The sequence below is a fragment of the Pseudopipra pipra genome, chromosome 4 (assembly GCF_036250125.1).
Source record: "Pseudopipra pipra isolate bDixPip1 chromosome 4, bDixPip1.hap1, whole genome shotgun sequence".
NCBI lineage: Eukaryota > Metazoa > Chordata > Aves > Passeriformes > Pipridae > Pseudopipra > Pseudopipra pipra.
Window position 1 is genome coordinate 22971666 of NC_087552.1, and position 23405 is coordinate 22995070.

General features: G+C 38.4%; 1 protein-coding gene across 12 annotated transcripts in view; it reads left to right on the forward strand.

Annotated features, from left to right (window-relative positions):
- PDLIM5 (PDZ and LIM domain 5) overlaps positions 1-23405 on the forward strand; it is a 126648-nt gene that overhangs the window by 36248 nt on the left and 66995 nt on the right. For all 12 annotated transcript variants that reach the window (XM_064651929.1, XM_064651930.1, XM_064651928.1 and 9 more), the window contains exon 3: positions 5252-5403. In XM_064651929.1, coding sequence (XP_064507999.1) covers positions 5252-5403 — 152 coding nt within the window. The remainder of the gene's footprint in view (positions 1-5251; positions 5404-23405) is intronic.

Here is a 23405-nt window from a genome sequence, read left to right on the forward strand (position 1 = left end):
CCATCTCTAGTCAAATAGACCTTTGTCCTATGAGGAACTGCAATTTAAGTAATTCATTACTGCATAAAAGCAAAATAATGACGGCTCAAAGAAGAGTTGCCTGTCAAGTTTTCTTCTTAGTCATGTGAGAGAAAAATAGATGGTTATATGTTAATTAGAAATTAATTAGGCTGCAAATTATATTGATTCAGAGATAGATGCACATGAGTGTGCATACATGCAATTTTCCTGGAAAGGCTCTTTTGAAATATCTCATTAAAGCTTAAAAGTAAAAAAGTTGTTGGTTATTGCAAAGCAAAATAGTGGGCTGGCTAAAATTTAGCTCAATAAAACAGTTGCATTCCAGGGTGTTTTGAGCTGTTTGCTTTTCAAACCCTTAGTTATCGAACTACGCTGATTTTTTACACCTTGCTTTTGGAAGCTCATCCTGGATCAAGGACTGCTTTACTTTTGTTCTGTCTCCATTTTGGAATGTGCTTCTGGACAATATTTGCACTTTTGAAATTCTGATGTTTAAAACCACAAGAACAACATATTTTTTGGGTTTGTTTGTTTTGTTTGTGTTTTTTTTTGTTTGGCCAAACAAAATTGAAATCTAATATTAGGTGGGTTATTTTACTTATGTTTGTTAGAAAGCATCATGGGCATCTGTGGATGGCATAGGCTGGCTTTTGGCTTTCAGCCGTGAAGCTGATTGCTGCTGAGGGCAGAGAAGTCGTTTGCTGCTGGGGGCTGTGGGAGTGATTGGTCTCAGCAGGTGCCTGATCATGAAATGTTTCTCCTGCTTGCCTCCCCTTCTGTCTCCAAATGAGCTTCCCAGAGATACAGAAACATGAAATTAAGTAGGAGGAAACATTCCTGGTTTGGCAATTATTTAGCTTTAAAGTCTGTGGTGTAACATCAAGAAAAAAAGTCTCCTTTATTTTGTAGCCATAATTCATACTTGATTTTAAAAACTTGCATCATATTGTAAATACAGAAATAAAACAGATCCATTAAGGACTTGTAGAATATTTGTGGTGCTTAGAGGTTAGTTGGATTCTCAGGTAGCCCATTTTATAATTTTAATGCTGTACTCTTCTACGCATACATCCTGTTGTATTGATTCTATGTGGTGACACAGGCACATTTAATAAAGGCATGTTTTAAGGATGTGCCTTTTTTCCAGGTAGTACTGTACTTTTATGGGGGACTGATGCAGGATAATGTTACTAAGATAGGGTTAACTTGCAGCTTAAGAACAAAATAACTTGTACAGGACAAAAAAAAAAAGGTGTACAAAAGTAGTACTGAGATAAATATGTAGGTGACAATATATAAGAAAACTTGAAATGGTATTTATAAATCTTCTGAATCTGTTGGTTTTTTTCAAAATCTAGGTGGAAAAAAAATAAATTGAGTTAGTTTTCATTATGACAAGGAATGTGTAGAATCTTTCTTTTGTTTTTGTTTCAAATATGTATGCGGTTTTGGTGCAAATATGTACACAGCTTTGCATATGTAATCTCCAGTAGATATATTAATTTATTGTTTGTAATGGCAATGCACAGTTGCAGCATCTAGGAAGTGCCCAAACTGAGTCTCCCAGGGTCTACAGTCTGGAAAATATCCTTAATTATTTCAAATGTTCTGATTTCTCCAGCTGTGTTCAGTGTAGATGTTTGTTTATTTTTATATACTTGTTCTTGTGATAATATTCCTGTTGCATCTGTGGTAAAACTGCCCTTGTAGCTTCATTATAGCTTTTAAGGATGCTGGCCAGTACTTTCAGAGAAGACTCATGCCCTGGCTGAGATTTCCTAGAAGTATCAACCTCACCTCTCTTGGTTAGTCAGGTCTCTTATTCAGAATCAGTAGGTGTTACTTAGAAGTCTTATCCACTGTGCCTAGATAAGGAGATTACTGCTGTGGCATTCCTCTGCATGTGCAGTTCTTCACACTCTTGCCCAGTAATTTGTCCAGATATGTCTCTGACAGCCTCATCTGCAAGGCATATTCAATTCCCTGTGTGTATGACAGGACTCATGGACATAGCCAAGGACTCATCATGCTTCTCAGGACCTATCTGCTCTTTTCCTCATCTCCAAGGTGCAATTTCCAGCTGTATTTTTAAGGCATTTTCATCCTGGGGGTTTGCTGAAATGATTTTATATCTATCTCCCATGCGTGCTTGCAAAGAGTTTCATTTCCTGTAGGCAACAGTTTAGGAATGACTTCTTGAGAGTCAGATGGTTAGTTGTGGATTGTCATGTGTTGGCTACTAGAATCAAACAAAAATGTTTGGCTTTTCTTTTAAATTAATAAATTTGTTTTAATTTACACTTCTGTGGATGATAAGGCATCCCACCTCACCATGAAAATAGTTACCCTGATGCCTGCTTTTGAAGTCTTACTTCTGAGTTGTATGTAGGTTGCTTTTTTTTTCTTTTTTCGTCACAAATTACAACATGTCAGCATCATGTGCATTTCAGCATGTTCTGAGAGCTAAATTTTATTCAGCTGGGGAGCCGAATCACAAAGCACAGCGATCCATTTGACCTTTAGCTTTTAGTGCCCTTACGTTCCTTTCCCTTTTCCAGACCTTGCTGGCAAATGTCAGCATGCTATAACATATCATTTTAGGGATCTGTTTATGGCAGGTTCCACCCCTCACCCAAAGGTTTGAGGAGCTTTCCTATAAATAGCTATGTTGGTCATAGCTTTCTATATGCTTGTGGGGTTCCCTGATCAGTGTTTTATAGTAACCAGCTCTCTTAGCTCAGAATTTGGGTGTGAACACCAAATTTTGAAAGGATTTTGGCTTGGTTGAAGTCTTTTGTAAAAGGATGCACTATAAAACTTGAAATTCTTATGAATTTAGCAAGTCAAAAAGGTTTTCTGAAATCAGAGCATCTCCTTTTTCCTTTGTCTTTTATGTTTCTTCCTTGCATGGGACTTGCTCTGCTAACTTTTCTTTGTTTGCACCCTCTGTTTTCAACTCTGGATAAAATTGCTATGTTGACTTGTAATGCTGAGGGACTGGCTGCTGTTTTGAATCTGAAGATATGACAAGTCTTCCTGCATCTCAGGCCTCTCCTTTCACCAGGCTAACATCAAATGGAAGGATTTTGCTGATGTTGCTTAGAATTTTGTCTATTGTTTTTAGCTGCTAGAGATTGCTACTGCAATCAGCAAGTATGGAACTGATGTTGAAAAATGGCAGCTGTGATCCACTGAATGTGAAATTTCTTGGGTTTAGTCTATATGTTGTCAAATGGTAACATTTTTGGAGTTTTGCGTTTGCATTTGTCTTGCACCATTACACAATACTTTTTTCTCAGTTAAAGTATTTGTCTGCAGATGCCATCCAGTACAGATGTCACAGCTGTTGTGTATCACAGTCTCCTGGATTTCAGGAAAGGCTTAACCATATTAGGTAGGCTGATGGGACACTTTCCACAGGTTTACCTGGTCAAACAACCATTCATGCACAAATGCAAAGACGGAGCCCCTAGTGTTTCATGCATTATTACCTCTTTGCCATAGACAATTTTCAAGACTTGACCTCATTTCTTCTTGACGTGATTGATGTGGAGACTGGTGACTGCACTTTGTAAAGGAACAACAAGGAACCAAAACTTCTTGGTCCCTACTGAATGACCTAAAACAGGGGCAGTGAAAAACAGCAGAAAGGAAAGCCTTCCTTCTGCCTACCTCAGGGAAATTATAGAATCATAGAATTGTTAAGGTTGGAAAAGACCTCTAAGGGCCACCAAGTCCAACCATCAACCTAGCACCACCACCACCAGGTTCACTACTAAACAATATCCTCAGTTGCCATATCCACACATTTTTTGAACACTTCTGGGGAACTTCTCTGGGCAGCCTCTTCCAATAGTTGACTGTGCTTTCCATGAAGAAATTTTTCCTTACATCCAAACTATGCCTCCCCTAGTGCAACTTGAGAGCCTTTGCTCTTGTCCTGTCCTTTGTTACCTGGGAGGAGGGACTTGACTCCCACCTCACTACAACCTCCTTTCAGATAGTTGTAGAGTGATAATATCTCCCCTCAGCCTTCTTTTCTCAAGGCTAAACAACTTCAGTTCTCAAGTCATGTGCTATAGCACAGTTGGGCCCGATGGTGAATTTCACTTCTGGAAATGAAGCAGCTCTGCTGTTTGCAGGATTTCCCTAGAAACACTGATTTCTTCAAGGAACAGACTCGTGCTTGCAGGCAAATGACTGAGTTGTGTGGGTTTGTATGTACAGCACCAGCAGCTACAACATCTCTACTGCAAGATAGGAAATGCATCTGGAAAAAAGAGGGAATTTGCGCCATCCAGGACTGCTCTTTGCAGCCAGTTATAAAATGATTAGGAGGTTGAAGACAGGGTTACTAATCAGTGCGTAGATCTTACCATGTGTCGCTTTATTTCTGTATCTGTTCTTGGGAATGAAGGTAGTCGAAATCAGTGGTATCATATGAAAATATTAATTTATTGTTCAGTTGGAGCCAATAATATGAACTTTACAAAGGTTTCTGTTGCAAGACTGTTTCATTCAAGTGGACCAAAGGCAGTTGAGCTGAACTACGACAATGACCTCGATCAAAGAGTCAAACTGCTCAAGAGGCCTTTCTTATTCTTGTCTGAATATACTGCAGGTCACTGGGGGCTGTAAACCTACAGAGAGAAAGGCAAAATAGTATCCTGTAACTGGTCAGTCTGTAATGTTGAACTTTTGACTTTCTAGTAGTTGCAGCTAGGAAAAAGTTATCTTCACTATTAATGGAGTCTTCCACACACATGACCAGTTATAGATAAATAAATTAATGAACTTCAAAAAGATACTTAAGTGGAAAATCTAGAATAGAAAAAGCTGGTTTACAGCCTTTCTCCTCTTGTGAGAAAAATTTCATATATGAAGAGAAAAGCAACTGGAACTTGGCATGCAGGAGACTGTGAGTTCCTGTCCCTGCTTGTGTCTCAGTGAATGTCCATAGCTTCTAGCCAGTAAAGTGGAGTTTGATTCTGAAAAACAGGCAATACTATGCAGTACTTTTCCTGTCATTGAAGTGAAATAAGAATGAGTACCTTTAAATATTGCAGCAGTTTTCACAGGGATATGTTCACAGGACTCACAAAGGAGAAAAGATATCTTTTTTTTTTTTTCTTTCTGTGAAACAGCACTGTGAATAAGATATTGTGATTTTGTGTTCAATATAAACATAAACCATCCAAGTTTCTCATTTACCATTCTTGTGATGTTTCAGCTTAATGATGGAGGCAAAGCAGCCCGAGCACATGTGGGGATAGGTGATGTGGTTCTCACCATTGACGGGATAAGCACAGATGGGATGACTCATCTAGAAGCACAAAACAAGATCAAGGCATGTACAGGCAATTTGAACATGACTCTGCAGAGGTAAGATACCTTTATTTAAAGAGAATTGATCATCATTGTAACTGTTGTTTGGAGAATAAAAACATGTAAGTGGTTTGCCAAAGTACATGGAATTAAGTGGAAATGATTGAAAGATGTGCTGCCATACCCTGAAATCTGTCTTGATTTATAGTGTTTTAGAAAAGTCATTAGATGTTAATTATGTGAGTTGACAAAGACCTTTTCTAACCTTATGTCATCTCTTCTAGTTCCTTTTGAGCTTCAGTTTTGTTTAATTCACTTGTTTAAGCAAAACGAGGTCTTATTCAGGCTTTTTTTAACCTGTCCCAGCTAACTAGGGGCATTTCTTTTTTGGGTCAAGTCCAACAGCATCATTGTTATTGGCAAACAAAATGATGGATTTAAACAGTTAAACCCTGAGTTAAATGGATGAAAATACTCAGAGTCTCTGAGGTACCTTTCCTGAAGTGATACTACCATTTCACAAAGTATCAGCCTCCCTTTGCTAGTTGAAGAATCTGCTATAGAGGTAACATCTTGGTCAAGTCTTATTCCTGAAACATAGAGTTTATTCAATCCCAGCATACCTCTGTTAGCCTGGGACTATGTTTTGGTAGGTGTTGGAAGAAGGGAACAGGATGCTCACATATGGGTTATTGAACCTGGAGCAGGAAGAGCAGCAGCACAAGCAAGAAATTCCTTCAAGCTCTCAGAAGTCTCCCAGGGCTAAATATTATCTTTTGTTAGAAGACTGCTATTTTGATTTAATGATATGGGTTAACATCTTGGAGGAGGATTGGCCTCTGAATCCATCACATAGGGGGAAACATCTTTTCTTGTTTTCAAAGAAAACAACAGCAGCTATACCCCATGATTGCTGTTCGTGCCTGCCTTTAGCAGTGCAAAGTTCCTTGATGGATGTTGGTTGAGGTCCGTAACATATCTTTTTACCAGTTACTTATGTCTTTTGTGGCAAATTATCCTGCCCTTAATGAACAGACTATGTGTCTCTGAGAGTTTATTGGCGTTGAAGACGTGACATGGTTGTAGATCTGACAAACATCCATCTCTGCAGGGTGGGGGTGCCTGTTCCCAGCCCTAAGTGACATGTATTTGAATGGTTGTATGAGTGCTTTCTTCTGTAAGAGTCTACAGTTCATCCCTGCTTGTCGTTTCTTGTTTTTCTTGTTGTCCTGTCCTTTTGTCCTTAGCTACCCTTAATAAGGGATTCCCTTTTCTCAGTCTCTGAGGAAAGGAGTATCTTGTGGTGTGGTTTGTGCCTAGAGCATCTTCTGGAGCGAAACTTGTAAAGGTGGCATTAAAAGTTTCTTGATGAAAGAGAGGTATTATACCAGCTCTAGTATCTAGTATGTCATTTGCTTTTCTGACTCCCAATGAGACAGGCAGGTTGTTTAGAAATACACTTTCCAGGAGCCCACTGAGTCACTCCAGAAGCAGCTGGGAATGAAGGGGAGCAGGGGGTGGCCCCCTTTCTCCTGTCACCATAATTGGATGGGCAGGGTTAATATCAGATATAGGAAAGTTATAGAAGGTGTGTCTCGGTCAGGCAATGACTTGTCTGAGGCTGCTTCTGGTTGGGTACAGAGATGAGTGGTTTGAAAATCGAATTAATCATGGGTTAGCCCAGTCCCCTCCTGTTCTCACCCTTCCTACCTAGTCTAGCATCTGACTCACCGCTGTTGGCTACCTGACAGCTGAAGACTAAGTCAGGATCAAACTAACAGAGATCAAAGGAATAGCCTTGGTCCCAGCATCTGAGGGTGGGATAGATGTCCTGTCTTGTGGCTCTGCTGGTTTGCAGTCTCATGGTCTCAGCTGTTTTGAATTCTGCCTGGATCCCAAGAAACCAAAGCTGTAGACAGTGCTGCCCTGACTCCTCTGCCTGTGAAAACTTCCTTGCTCTGCTGTTTAACAGATTTGCTTTGGTTGCTTATTTGATCTTTATAGCTTGGAAGAAAATGCTTCTTGGAGTCAGACTGGCTCATGCTAACTTGAGATGCTGGCTGCCCATGGGAAGGACAGCTTAAGAGTATAAAAAGTGTGGCAAGATAAGCCATTTTAATATTGAGGTTTCTCCATACTTAAATTCTTCTGTTCCTGCCTCTTTTCCCAAATCAAAACAGAACTAAATAAAATATTTTAGGCTGTTATTGTTCACATGCAAGACTAAAGAGATGCTGTCAATGTGAAACAAAATTGGCCTTCAAAATACGGGCTGGTGCCACATATAGGGAAATCTGATAAGTTATTACTGCTTTTAATTGTCTTTAGTTTTTACACTTCTCAGATTTTATCTACTTTCATATAGTCTACTGGTAGCTTGAACTAGAGTGCAAGAAAGTTGAAAGACTACATAAATTCTTAGATACTTAGTTTGCTGTTGCTTTAAAAGAACACAATGATGAGATGGTTAGTGGTGTTACTTTGAGGTCCAAGAAAAATGGAAGAGCATTATGGCTTAAGGTAATGGCTTTTGCACTGTGAGCATGTCCATGTGGTGTTTATCAAAGGTGTGAAAGAACTCAGTTTGAGCGAGTTAGTTGTGGGAACCATAAGTTCAATTTGGTACATTTTTGTGGTAGAACCAAGTGACTTTTATTCACAATAAATTGTAAGAAGTGCTGTGCACTGATCTGTGGATGCCTGCTTCACTCTTGATCAGTTATGATTTGACACAGATTCTGTGGCCAGGGCATGACAACACCTTACCTTTTTAAAGCTACGAAGGAAACTTCCTGAGTCTTCATGGCACAGGTGAGAGAGGATATTCTTTATGATCAGATTCTTTATTATAGATATTTTAACTTGATAGTTAACCTATTCAGGTTTTCACTTGGCTTCTTCTATTCTTAATGTGCAAAGCGGAAAAAATACAATTAAGACAAACAAAACAAGAGGCAAGAAGTAGCTTGCCTGGGAGGTTGGAAGGGATATTTAAAGCAGTATCTTCAATAACTTTGCTTACAGGTTTAAAGTAGTATATTTATGGAGGCAGATGTGCATGTACCTCTTGTGGAAAACCAATTTAGATGTTTTGTGACTGAATGCTGGCAAAATATTTGAAGTGTGAATAAAAGCTTCCCTTTGTCCTGCATAAGAGAGTATTGCAGCTTGTTTTTTAAATATGGAATTGTTCTGTGCCTCAGAAAAGGACTGGAAGTGCAGCTGTCACCATTGCAAGTCCACTTTGCTCAGAGATTGCTTAAATACAAATGGATGATATTGTGCTTGCCAGCCATGTATGCAGTAGGAGGTTCTTAACATTTGCATATGTTGGCAAGTATTTTCAGGTACATGTCTTTAAAATCGATTAGTTCTGTAAACAAGTTTCACTGTTTGGTATTAAAGTTATACTTTTTTTTAAATTGTGAAATGAAATTCTAACTTTTGGCATGTTATTTGCTCATTTTTCATACTATATATGGCTCAAAATTATGGAGTGTGTTTTTCTTCTGTTCTTTTTATTTTGTAACCTGTGATTTTTAGCTTCTTGATAGATTCCCCTCCTTCTCCCCCAGAATTTTTCTTTCTATTCATTCCTGCCTCCCTGAGATCTTGCTCTTTTGCACCCCAATATTTTATTTTCAGCTAAAACCATTCCTGGTTCCCATGAGGACAGATGGAAACCAGATGCTTGCTTTTTCAAGTTCAGATATATTTTCAAGTTCAGGAACTTAGCATGGACTTTTATAAATAAATCTGTAAGTTTCTGAACAGCTATGAGCCACCACCTATTTTTAAAATATTATTTTTGGGGACTGTTTCTCTAGACTTTTGCCTTAATGATTCTTTGGAAGTAAGAAAGATAAAGAATTGTGTATTTCTACAGATGCATGAGATCATGATACCTGTGAAACTTCTAGAAAAAGTGTCAGTGAGTAATACAGGGATAAAAGTAAAACAAAAAAGATGGAGAGTTTTTGGTTTTGCTTTTATTATAATAATATAGAACTTATTTACCTCTCTATTTCGTAAAACAGATCTGCACAGGTATAGTATGATTTGTAAAGGAATGTCTTACTGCGTAATAAATTCAGGTGCTGAGATCACTTGGCTTGGGAAGTGAAAGGAGGATTCTCAAGGTTGTTTACCTCTCTGCCACTATATCATGTGCTTCAGAAATCTTTTTGGGTACAGTAAGCTGTCAGTGAGCAGTTACTACCATTCTGCTTCCAGCTCTTCAGTGGAGGAACATGGCTGTTAGAAAGCAGTAGATGAATTTCAGTGATGGCTATGGGTTTGGGGTTTATTTGGGTGGGGGGTTTTTTGTATTCTTTTTCCCCCTTAAACCTTTTTAAAGCATAGGGTTGCCCAAGTGTCACAGGTGAGCCTTGGGCCTCATGGGCATTTTTGATGTCCATGTTGACAGGACTCAGAGGCAAAATTTAGATGAGCCTTAAGGCTGACTTCTGCATTTGGTAAACTCAAAAGCCATTTATTTTACCTGCCTGCTTGAGTACAAATATTTATCATACTTTTCTCCCTCATCTTTCTGTTTTTTTCTTTCAGAAACCATGAAGTCTAGATTTCTAGCTTAAGAACAGCTGAAATGCTCATGATTTGAGGTGGGATAATAGGGAAAAAATGTTATGGATCATTTGAATTCTATTTTCTAAGATAGTTTTTCAAGTTAACCAATCCAGCAGTAAGACTAGCTCAGTATACTTTTTTCTTACTATTTTTGATTGGTTCCAGTTTTGCTTTTGTTAGAAAACAATATAATGATATTATCATTTATTGCTTTGAGAATCATGCTCTTGGGTGTGTGTTCTGACAAACTATATAGACATAATGGATGCTCTTGTTCCCATTTTGTAGATGGGGAAGTGAGGCACCTTGAAGTAGACCAGGTTTTAAGAAACTTGAGTCCTTTGCTACTCAGGTGTTGAAATATTCCCATAGTGTAGGCTAGCAGTAATCTATTTAATTTCTCAGAAATAAAAATCAGCATTGCAGGGAATGGCACCATGGATCCGAAGAGCCAGCCTTAGTCACTGTTACAGGGGGATCAGAAGTTCTAAAATTTTTAAGTCTAAATTTCTCTACAGAAAGGTGAGAAAAAAGTATAAATGCTAAATCAAACGACAGGAGAGGCTATTGTAAGAAAAAAGAAGAGGAGCAAGCAGAAGAATACAAGTATAGAAAGGATTGCAAGCTATTAACAATACAGGCTTCACTTCAGATGATGGTTAAAACTCATGTTTTGAGTTTTATGAGTCATGGGTTCCGTGGGGTGGATATTTTGTTTCCATAAACCATATAAGGATGAGCTTTAAGAAAGCTATGATAAGAATGCATTTGGAAGTCTTGTTTTTCTCCCAGCTTTAGTTTACTAGCCATCATCATTTCCCTTACATAGGTATTTTGACTTTAGTTCTATTCTTCAGTGATTTGCTTCTCTAGCATATGAAAGAAGCTTAATTGTCCTATGCAAGTTGAACAGAGACAATAATTGGTTGAAAGCCATTACAGCTTCTGAGTAATTTTTTTGAAATCTGAAAACATTTTATTTTGCTGTAATTCTTTTTGTAATGTTAATTCTTATTTCACTTCTTTCAGGGATGTCAAAACTAAGTGTTGGATGATTAAGGAAACAATCTCTTTTTAATTGAGGGAGTTGAGACAGAGAAAATTGTCTCAATTGAGGTTGTATGGCAAGGAATACAAAACCAAACTGTATATTGGTGGTTTAACTGCTATTCAAAACCTTTGGCAGTGTACTCCCCAATACTAGTTTGTTACTCTCAATCATTAATACTAGTTTTCAGTAATTATGTCTGAAAATAAACTGGATGAAAAATAGTGCCTCCCAAGCAGATGCTCACTTTTTATTTAGCCATGTCACTAAGCTTTGAGGGGGCAGCTATTCCAGGTAGCTCACTCAGGAGCCCCTGTGAGACTTTAAACACTCCTGTAGAACATTGTTATTGACCACAGACTTTTTCTGAAAGTTTCGATAGAAGACAACTGATTTCTGCTCTGCTGCTGATCTTAAAACAGTTGTGGCCTCCTCCTTGTCAAATTTCAGCAACTTGAAGCCTCAAAGTTTTCCAGTGAACTTTTTTCAGAAAAAAACCACATGAGTTGTCAAAGTTTTCAGTGGTCTGTAAGCTCAAAACAGTAGACATTTGGGAAATGAATCCAAACAGCTTAAGGATGCAGGTACAGCTCTGCCTTGCTTTGCACATTAAAATTCCTGAGCTCTTTTATCATATTATTTGTATGGAATTCCATGTTTCCAAAGAACCATTCAGGTTACAAATCCAGGTATGCAATAACAGAAAAATATGGAAATCAAAGAATCTCCATTAAAACCACAACCATATCATCTAGGGCTGCTAAACAGGGCCTGCATGACCAAGAAAGAAAAGTAATAAGGCAATGAAATTAATATGGCCCCCAGAGTTTCTTGGTTAAATGAACGGGGTGACTTGTTCTTCAGTCCCTGTTACGACCTCTGAACCAGCCTGACCTTGGGGCCTGGAAGTGGCCTGACCTGCAGGACCAGCGCTGCTGCGTGGTGTGCAGTAATTGGGTGCTACTGAGGAAGCCGCTCTGAACCTGCAAAGGTGCAGAATCTGTTTCTGAGCTGGTGTTTCTTTGAAGTAAATACCATGGACTCTGTGCAAGCTTTTCAAATTCTTGTGAGCTCTGTCAACTTGGAGGTGAGGCATTGCTGGTCAGGAGCCTGTCAGTTTTCAGCTTTCTGGGCTCTGTCGGTGGTGCCTTACATAACACATTCTCTCCTCAGAGCATGGACTGATGGCTTCCTAGACCACATCTGAGACTTGTGACTGCTGGTGGGTTCCTAAGGTGCAGGGTGGCAGCTGACCTGAAGCCTTGCAGGCTCACACCCTCTGACCTTAACGGGGGCTTTTCTAAAGCTGAAAGGTCTTTTTGTGCTGTGCATTGCAATGCAGTCAGCTGAGTCATCTTAAGTCCTCCTGTTTTATCTCCTCCTGAAATTGAGCGGTGTTGAGTTAAAACATTGTCCAAAGAATTCAAAGCTAAGGAATGAGGCTGGTTTCTTTTTTGCATACAAAGGTTGTTGTATAAGTCTATGTGCTTCTATTGGAAGCAAGTTAGAAAGCTTTTGCTCCTAATTTAGGAGCTGAACAGGTTTAGCTAGCTAAGCAATGCCTTTGGAAAGCCTGCCCACACACTAAATAAATGAAAGGGTACAGCTCTTGCTTCCAGCTGAAATTCAAACTCTGGTTACATGTAGCACTTTGCTGCATGTCAGGTAGCAATTAGTTGAACCACAAAACATGCTCCGGCTAAGTGAATCCAACAAACTAAAGACTTGCCTAGAAGTTCAAAGGAGAGTTGCTGGGATGAAAATGGAAGGTTGCAGGGTAAAAACAGAGTTCAGTGACTTGTACATAATCATACCTACCCATCTGCCAGGAAAATGGGTGTGGCTGAGAGCTAGTTAAGCAATAGCTGCCTTCCTCACATTGTGTACCTTATGGTTTTCCTGGGAATCTTTAGAGCTGCAGAAGAGTTGTAAAGGCTGTGCAGTTCCTTGAGGTTGATGCAGTACGTACCATAGGAACATAAGTACAGTTGAAGATATAGATAGTGGACAATGGCAGGTGCCAAAGGCAGATTGTTATTTACTGAACATGAAAATGTTTCCTTCAACTTTAAGTTTAAAGATGATTTTTTTTACTTTAACTTCAGTTACATCCCCTCTCTTTCCCCCAAATGGTTAATACCACCTCAGGAAGGAAAAAAACAATAAAGCAAAGAAAATTAAGCAAAGGAAGGTTGAAGAAGAAACATTTAATGTGGGTTTGGTTTGGAGGTTTTTTTCTTAAATTTATTTTTATTCTTAGTTTGTTTGCCACCAGGGAAATTCTTTTTTGTCTTAACCACTGAGAAATATCTGTGCCATTGCTTTGTACAAGTTGGTGTGTAGCACAGACATCTGACAAATATGGCAAAAAGTAATTTTGAATTTAACTCTTAGTTTGTTTCTTAAAAATATTGATTGTTTTCAGACAGGGAAGCAAAGATTTTTTTTTTCAGAGTGATTTTGCTGACCCTATAGATGTTCGTTGTAAGGCCCTGAACCATGATATGTTGGGACTAGCCAAAGAATAAATATTTATCATCTGTTGTTATTATATTCTTCAATTCCTGTATTTAAGATAAATAAGAGAATACTTGCCTTCCATTATAGTTCTGCTACAGAGATTAAACCACTCTGATGTACAATGACACTTCTAAAAAACAGAGATTAAATTGTTAAAATCAAAAACTACAGTGCAAAAAAAATATGAGTTTGAAAAGTGGTTTTACACAAGCAGATCATTAGGAAGGTAATAGCTTTGGCTTGATGTTTAGATGTACAGTAGTTTAGAAGCCTATTTTCACTCTTATAAAACTAAAATAAAACTGATCTGTATCCTAGCTGAGATTTGACATGATTGATTTCTGTCTGTGAAGACAGGAACAAACAGTGAAGATTTAGTCAAATATGTTTTACTTGAAATTGTGTATTTCAGTAGGAAGTGTCTGGAAATTATACAATCTTACTTGATCTTGACATTTGCTGGATGGACAATATGCCTCAGTATGTGATGTGAGGACCAGTTTGCAATGCTCTAATAGGTAAAAGACATGATAATGATAAACTAGTGCTTGTGATTTAGAATAACTTTTTGCAATACCAGTAGCTTTCTTCTGTCTTACAGAATTCAGAAAAAGCTGAGTTGAGTACCTTTGTGGGCAGCAGGGAATTGCTTACTGTACTCCACATTGTTCAGTTCATATGCTCTTACTGTAAGCAAGAAATAACGTTTCCAAGCTGAAATTTAGTACAAAAAATGTCTAGGTTAATTGAGGTGGTAACCAGTTTACTAGGAGTCTGACCATTGCCAATAGCAATCTCCAGGTTGCAAACTCCTTAAGTTAGTTTTGCTTAAGTTGATTTACATTCTGAATGTTGAAAAGCCTTTTCGTTGCTATTGAAGGGTGGAAGCAGAACACATGATACATGCTCAAACATCCCCACACTGAAGAGGGATGAAGGGGCAAGTGAACTTTAATAACATAGATGCCTCCAAGTAGTGGAGTGAATTTATTTCCCAAACATTAAATATGTATTTTAGGAATGCAGGAACACAACTAAGCTAATCTTCATTATGGAAGTCTAAAAAATCTCTTAAAAACCACAGGAGCTAATTTTGCTGACTGTCAATACCTACATGATGTACAAAAAAGCTACTGTTTGGGGTACAAGTGCCAGGTTTCTACATGAGTGGAAAGTGGTTTCTCTCCTCTGACAGTGCAATATCAAATTGACCTTTTTTGTAGTCATTATATGCCAAGTACTTTGACTACACCACCATTTTCCAGACCTGTTGTGGCCATAGAAGTTCAATCCATGCACTTTTTAATTTTCATTTTCTCTTCCCACAGGTAATTGCTGAAAGGCTTGTTGGTTTCTGGGGATAGGAAGGAGGGGGCATTGGGTTTTGGGTTTGGTTTGGATTTGTTTCAAAAAAGGGTAGAAATTGAGCTATTGTATAGTTCAGATTTTGCAGACTGATAGGAAGGCAATGTTGTTTGCTCTTAGTGTGATTTCCTGGCTAAGTCCTGCTTTTTAGTTATTCTGAGAGAAACATTCATAGCTGTGTTTCAGGAAGCTCTTTTGGTAACTGTTTTCCTCCCGTTTATAACTAATTCCCACAGGGGAGTGTAGGGTGTTTTTTTTTCTTTAATGAGTTACAGCAAGCCATTAGAAAAGTTATATTCTTAGGTTTTTGTTATATTTTGTTTCATCTGAAGTGATTTTAATGAAGTATTATTCTCCAGGAGGCCTTTGATGCAATTCTGGCTTTCATTTCCTTATTTTCTAATGGACTTCCATGGCATTCACAGTGACAGTCACTGATACTCCACAAGTACTGCAGCATAATGTAGCAAAATATTTTTTTATTTCCCTAGTAATACTACCTGCTGTATGCAATGGCTAATTACAGCTATTTTAAGATGCTATATTACTTGCAAAATGTTTTCCATTAGTGATCTTGCTATTTCAGGTGTTACTTTATTTGTCAGAACTGATTTAGTGGTTAAACATAGGTTTTAAATTTTTAGTTCCGTGTCTGGATTTGCAGCAGACTTGGCTTTGCAGCTTTAATGTTTTATTTCCTGAAACTAGAAGTTTCCTCTTTTTTTATGCAGATAACCTTTATCTACCTTTCACACAGTCAAATCTGATCTTACTTGATAACCATGAAAGCTCTGAGGAATTCAGTAGAAGATACTAAGAAAAATAAAGTATCATGATGACAAATCAGGTGTGACCATTACCAGTTGGTTTTTTAGTTCCTTATGAAATTTGTGTTCTTCCCTCAAATCCTCTAATTTTGTTAAGAGCCCTGTAGTCAAATATTGATTGTTGCACTTCTTTTTACAGTTTGCTGATGATGTATATCTGCTTTCCACTCTTATATAATATTTAGGTCTTAGAGTGCACATAGGTTTCATTTCCTGAAGTGAAGTTTCCTACAGCAAAATAAAATGAGAAGAAAGGTGTGCACCTGGGTGTTATGAAACACTGAGTAAATGAAACACAGTAGCGTTTCACTACCCGGTAAAATAGACCTGAATTTTTCATCTTCTAATGCTCCTGTTAGCTCAGTATTAGAAGTAAAATTCAGCTTTGCCTGGTGATTAAGAAAGAGCTGTGTATATATTGATTTTTTTTCTTTTTTTTAATATCTCCATCGCTGCCTCACCTTTTCCAATAGGGCATGTTTTGGCCTGACAGTGAATAGGATATGTTTCAGTGGATGTGTTTTGGTCTGAACACTAAGCCTGACCAATAACAAGAGAATTGAAAAACTGCAGAAATGGCTTTGTCTTAAAGGGGAGTGTATTGGATCTGTGAACCTGTTAGTCTGGTATCCAGACCCATTGTGGCTGGTATCTGATGATTCAGCAGAGGAGGAGGGTGGTGAGAAGTAAACCATGCCTTAGTAACCCCTGCATGGTGAGAACTTGGGTGCTTACACCCAGAGATGTGGGTTTGATTATCATAAACACTTGTAACTAATAATTAAACTGGGGTCTTATAGGCGTTGTTTCATGTATCTATCAACAGGACTCTGATCCCAGACAGGCTAACAATATCAATGTGTTTGTGCTGTGTGTAGATAGAAAGTATTTTCTCACACTGATTGGTTTGGTTTTTTCCCAATTACTTTCCTCCAGCTTTGGTGCACAGTATATCCCCACTTTTACCTAATCCATAGTGAACTGCTCAGGAAAAAAAGAAGACAGTTTTCTGTGCACCCTTTCAGCTTTTGGCACAGTCTGTACCAGATCTGAGCCTTTGTCAACTTTGTGGTCTGAGACTTCAGACAGGAGGTCTTTAGTTTTCATCTGACACTTCAGTTTAGTCACAGCTGAATCCTTATTCCCATCAGAAAAAAAAAAAAAGTGCATTGTCTTTTCAGTTGCTCATGTGCATATTCTTTCATTCATGGAGATACAGCAATTTCTGGTCTTGAAAGGACTTGGGCTCCCAGCTGGGACAGAGGCACAGAGGACACGCTTTTCTCCTGACCTCATGGTGCTTCTGGTGGAGTCCTTCTGAGTTTGAGTCTCTGCCCAAAAAGTGCACGGGAAAGAAAATCTCCCTTCCTTCCTGTGATGAGTAAGGAGATTTGAGAGACCCCATCTCAACTTTGTAAAGGTTTTGAACTGCCCTTTTAACCTTCTGCATTTGTTTGGTGTTTGCTCCACAATCCTCTTCTGACTTCCACGTGAACTGACACCACTCCCTGTTGCTCTCCCCAACCCTGGGGCAACTAGTCAATACAAGGAAGTGTTTGATCCTGCCAATTTCAGGGAGAAGTGGGAATCTGGATATGGATGAGAGCAGAGGGGGCAAAGCAACAGGGAAGCAACTATCAGTAAGAATATTACATTTCAAAGAATGAGGAATGTTTAAAGTAAAGACAGTGTACCTTTTAGCAGAAGTGGCACATCCATGGCACAGATGTTAGTGTTGGCTTCATATCGCTGAGTGAGCATCTCTTCTGCAAAGATAAGAGATGACAAAGACTTGCCTTTGCTTCTGGTCCATGGGAATTTAAAAACAAAACAAATAGCAATAAATTTACAGGGATGAAATGAAAAAAAAAGTTATTGAAATATCTCAAGAACACTTTGGGTAGTAATTTGCCCATTTAAAAAACAGGGCAGGTTTCCTCACTTGCTTAGATGCTCAAAACAGAACTCACAGCTACAGTGAAGGACTTGGGACTGCGTGAACCAGAACTGAACCTACATTTGTTTGTTTGTTTTTACTTAATGACATCTGCTTCTTTTATAAATACAGTAAATTATTCTTGTTCTTGCATATTTTCTCAGTTTAGGCTTAATTATACTTGATGCTAACAAAGTGTTTGGTGCATACATTGTAAAACATTGATGCAAGTTTATGCTTTAGCTTTTTTCCAGCATTCCTGTGACTGTTTAAGCTGAGCAGAGTCTGTTTGTTAGCATGAAATGTGCAAGTTATGTCAATCTCTCTTACATTTAAATTTACAACAGATTTATATGCTTTCATATTTTGGAATCTTCACTATTCTTCTTAATGCCTTAAATTTCTAATTTTATGATGTCTGCTGAGTTTTTTTCTCCCACAGTTTTGTCAAGCTTTAATTTCCTAGCATTTCTAAACTCTTGCCAAGATACAATTTTCATACAACTTGGAAAACCCCAACGAAACAAACAAAAAACCCCATGAAGATTTGATAAGTCATTTTTATGTGGGTGTGCCTGAGGGCAAAATCTTCCAAAATAAAAAAAAACCCATGCAATATGAGAGGTTATAAGCCATTGTCAGAGACACAAATCTTATAGACAATTCATGTCAGCATGTAAGACTTTTGAAGCTGGTGTTTGATGTTGCTTTCTGTTCAGAGTAAAGTCTTCACCAAATAATCAAATGGGTTTTCTGAATGGCAATTATTTTGAGGGGCTTGCTTTAACCTATGACTGATTGCTGCTCTGTAAGAGAGAACATCTTGGCAAAAGGGAATGAATTATAGAAATAATGTGAGCTTTGTTGGCGGGAGGGACTTTTAACACTCAATGTCTTTTGGAGGGAAAATGACCAAACCTAGGGTAGTCAGTTTATTGACCTTTCTAGCTCCGAAGCTTCTATCAAAAAATGGAATGTAGTATACATTCTTAGAATATATTACAAAGTTTAGGAAGCCAAAGTTTTAATGAGCACAGTGACTTCAGAGGTAACTAATGCTTCTCGATTGCTAACAGATTATTTTTCCTTTAGGTACAAAACCACTCCATATGAGCAGACAATAAGTTTCAGTGACACATGGAGTCACTAAAATACACATACTGAGCTAAGTATAATATATAGCAGTCTTTGCAAGCACAAAAATGTGTAATATTTTCCATTCAAGGCCTCTAAATTACTGAAATTTTTAAGTGTGCCTGCTGTCAATACTGATCTTGGAGACCCTTGACCAAAATAGTTCCCAGTTATCTCCTTTCCAAGTCTTGGAAGGAAGGTGATGACTTGACAGGTCAGTCATTTTCCACAAAATCTTGTTAACCCATAGGTGATTGCTCCATTAATGTGATAATTAAGTGAATGCTTGGACTAATATTTTTGTTTTGCATCTCTTGGAGCTGCCTACAAAGGAGCAATGTTGAATAAGTTATTTATAAAGAGAGTATGGTTGTGGGACATAAATTTCAGAACTGATGTCATGAATCAATGAATAAAATCTATGGGTCACTGTATTTTTTAATTTTAATCAAAAGGAAATGATCCTTACTTACAGTAGCCATTAAAGTATTTTTGTGACACACCATGTAGTTGTTGCAAGCAGAAAAAGAACAAATTCTGCTTACAAATCCTGTTGTGCAGAATGCATAGAGGTGAGTGGAGGGAGTATGCCAGTGCTGAAATTAATGATATATCAATTCAATGTTATTGTTGATAATTTAAGGCCGGTGAGGGGCGTGAAGGGAAGGTTGGAGAAATCATTAATTGGTTTAATGGTTTAATCTGGTAGACATATCTTGGTAGGGAAGATGGATTCCAAACTTATGTGTTTATTTTTATAGTAGAAATAACAAATATATTTTGAAATAAAATATGGTTATAAAATTGTGAATTTCTCCTAATGTGGAGGGAAAAAACAGTTCTTTGTTTAATGAGAAGGACTTCATCTGCTATAAAAGATAATAGAGCCTGAGGCATTAAGCAGCCTTCCTGGAGAAATGTAATACTTTGCAGGGCTGGACCTGAACCATTTCTGCCATAAACTAGTAATTAGCAGATAGAGAACATCTTTGATCAAGATCTGAAGAAAGGACACTGTGAAACTATTCCTTTTGTTTTCCTTTTCTTTCTTTGCAAAAGAGAGATGAAGAAGGTTGTAACTTTTATGTGGCTTTGTCTGAGGATATAATCTTATGTCAAATTTTTATTTTAAAGCTACTCTTTTCATTTTGATCATTATTTTGATCATTATGCTTTTCTTCGCTGAGGTGGTGTTTTTTTTTTCTCCCTCCAATACATTAGGACTAGAAAATGACTCTTTGTTAAGATGAGATATCATGAATAGCTGCGCACTGTGGGTGAGGCCAAAAGAAAGTATGAGGGTGAGCTGGAGTTATTACAAACATTAGATTTTTACTCTTGACTACCCTGTTCATTGTATAATTCGCCCAAATGATTTCATTCTTAAAAAATGCAAAGAATTCATCTGATCCTTCTCATGATTCACCATGTTCCTGCTGTTTGGTTTTGTAATTTTTTAATTCCATGGAAAACTCTTCTTGTGAGAAGTCACCAATTTGTTACCTCTTGACATTTTCAGCATTCTTTTTTTTTTCTTGCCTGTCTATCAATCTGAGTGGTGTTTGTTTGTTTGGGACTTTTTTGTTTGTTTGCTTTTGAGTTGCTCTTCCTAAAGAGGATTTGTCAGACATAGCTGCTAAACGTGTGAGTAAAAAAAAAGGAAATGGAAATACAGTGTGTGGAATTATTGGTCTAATACTATTCTCTGCTTTAGGTCACTGTAGATTGCTTATGGTCAGACAGGGAGGCAAAAGGAAAAAAGTGGTAGAAATGGGCAGAAATGGGCAAAATTGTGCGGGACCCAGAAGATGATCAGATTTCTGTGATGGTAGATATGAAAACCTTTCAGTGTGGGATTAGGGGGCTCTTGTAGTCACAATCATTTCAAACTCTCTGTATTTCTGGGGCTGGTCAAGCCTGTACGAAAAGCTTGGGTAGGCAAGGACCAAACCTGGTGAGAGCTCTCCAAAAGTCAGGCTCTGTGCATGTGACTGCTGGAGTGAAGATGACTGTGGGATATCACATGTGGAGACCAGAAGATAGCCAGCACTACCTTGGTTTCCAAACCAGGGTACCCAACCCAAGCTTTGTGTAACTACACAGAATATTTTTCAGGGCTGTAAAGAAATGCTTTCTCATTTTTGCAAATGACTGCAGAAATCTTAAGTCTTTCACAAATCAGTGATATATTTTTCTCCTTGTTCATGGATGTTTCCTCTTGGAGATAGCAGTTGGGCCAAGAAAAATTATATTGGCCACTGCTCTCCTTAACATAAATGTGTTATTAAGAAAAGATGTCTGGACAGTTGAACTTTTCATCTTTGTCCAAACAGATCAATCAAGAAGTGCAATTTTCATGCCTAAATGCTGTTGTAGGAAGCAGCTGAGACCCATGACTTCTTTTTTTCCCCATGAAAAAAACCCTTCAAGTAGTAGACTATGGAGTTGCACTCCTCCTCATGGCTTACCAAGACAATATCTTTTAGTAAAACAGCATCCATATAACAATAATTTTTATTATTAAGTTAGGCTCTGACTGTTTGTAACTAATATTTTCTGCAGTCAACGAGCCAATGTTTTCAAAGTTCTTGTATTTCAGGTAAATAACTGAAATGTTTCCCCCAAATCTGTTCTCAAATAGCAGACTTTTTTTTTTTTGCTAACAGCTTTGGAAGCGTGTGTAGGTTCTCCTGTATGACTGGTGGCAATTTGCCATTCATAGTCCGAAGTGAAACGTTTCTAGCTACTTCTGGTTTAACCTGTGCAACCCATACAATACCTTTTTGAAAGTTCAGGGGCTTGTTAGCTAGCATGTAAATTGTGATGCTATTGACCTTGCGTATTTATTTTAAGCTGTGTCTGTATATATTGAGTGAAAGATTTAAGGGAACAATGTGAAGTTGGCCACAGCTTATCTTCACTTCTTAAAATAACGCAGATACCTCAGAGTGCCATGATCTTTAGTGATATTTTAATTCTGTTGGCACACTTTGAAATAGCCAGCTGGGGCATCACAGGCAGACATCAGTTTTGAAGCTTTGCAGATACCATCTCAATGCCAAGCTTTTGAGTAGCAAAATAATGCATTTATATATAGATTAAACACACAGTAATCAGAAGTGCCTCACAGTGTATGCCAGTAATTGTGAACAGCTACATCGGAACAATGCAGCTGTTGAAACTCCTTCACACCCCAAATACATGTATTTGGTCCAAATTACTCCTGGGTATATCTGTATGCTTTTTTAGGGATACAAAGACTCATTTGGGTTGCAATCATTTGAGAAAATCAGTCCTTGATTATATTTTATCAAGGGAGCACCTGATATAAGGAGGCTTATAGACATATACAAAAATAATCTTATGCCTCAAGCAAGCAAACATCACTGTAACAAAGTTGTACAGTGCTTGTGTGTACAGTGCTGCCTCCCCACAGGCTTTAGCTATATCTGTGAAATATACAGTGCTGCTACAGAAATACCTTATCACAGTATTGTGGATCATAGAATGTCTTGGCTTGGAAGGGATCTGAAAGATCCAATTCCAACTACCTCCCTTTCCTGGGCCTAAACCACTTAGACCAGGTTACTCTGAGCCCCATCCAACCTGGTCTTGAAGACTTCCAGGGATGGGGCATCCACAGCTTCTCTGGGCAACCTGTTCCAGTGCCTCACCACTTTCACAGTAAAGATTTTTTCCTCAGATCCAGTCTAAAACTACTCTTTTTCAGTTTAAAGCAGTTATCCCTTGTCCTATCACAACGTACCCTTGTAAACAGTTCCTCTCCATCTTTCTTGTAGGCTCCATTCAAATGCCGAATGGCCACAATAAGGTCACTCAAGGGCCTTCTCTTCTCCAGGCTGAACAATCCAACCATCTCAGCCTTTCCTGATAAGAGAGGTGCTCCAGCCTGTTGATCATCTTTGTGGCCCTCCTCTGGACTCGCTGCTACAGATCCACACCTTTCATACGCTGAGGACCTCAGAGCTGGATGCAGTGTTCTGGGTCGAGTCTCACCAGAGCAGAGTAGAGGGACAGAATCACCTCCCTCAACCTGCTGCCCACACTTGCTTTTGATACAGCCCAAGATACCATTGGCCTTCTGGGCTGCAAGTGCACATTGCGGGCTCATGCCCAGCCTAACATGGTAACAAACCAGTTACAAAATGGTGACGAGAATCCTGGGGGTGCTCTAGCCTCTGCTAGCATGCCAGTGCGCAGGTCCAAAAATAATTGCTAGCAACAGCTAATGTTATTCTGTGCCTGTTGCTGGGGCATGTTTTGTGCCAGTCAGTATTTGAGGACTGGAACATGAAGTTCAAGAAATTCTTTCATTGTGATGGAAACCAGTCTTGTCATCATTGTTGTCATCATGCTGCCTGTGTCTTGTTTTTCCCTTGGGGTTTTTATTAGAGGAAGTTTTCGGCAGCCTCTGATTCAACTGTAGAAAGTTATGTTATAAAAAGGAGACCAAGAGCAAAGCTGTCAAGGTCTCAGAGTAGGAAATACAGGGGAAGCTCGTGCTTGGCATGAGGAGCTTTGCTTTGAAAGTCTGATGTGCGTTGTGTGCACTGTAATTTCCTAAACAGCAACACAGATCTGATTTTGACTGTGCTACTAATTTACAAAGACCCTGATTAAA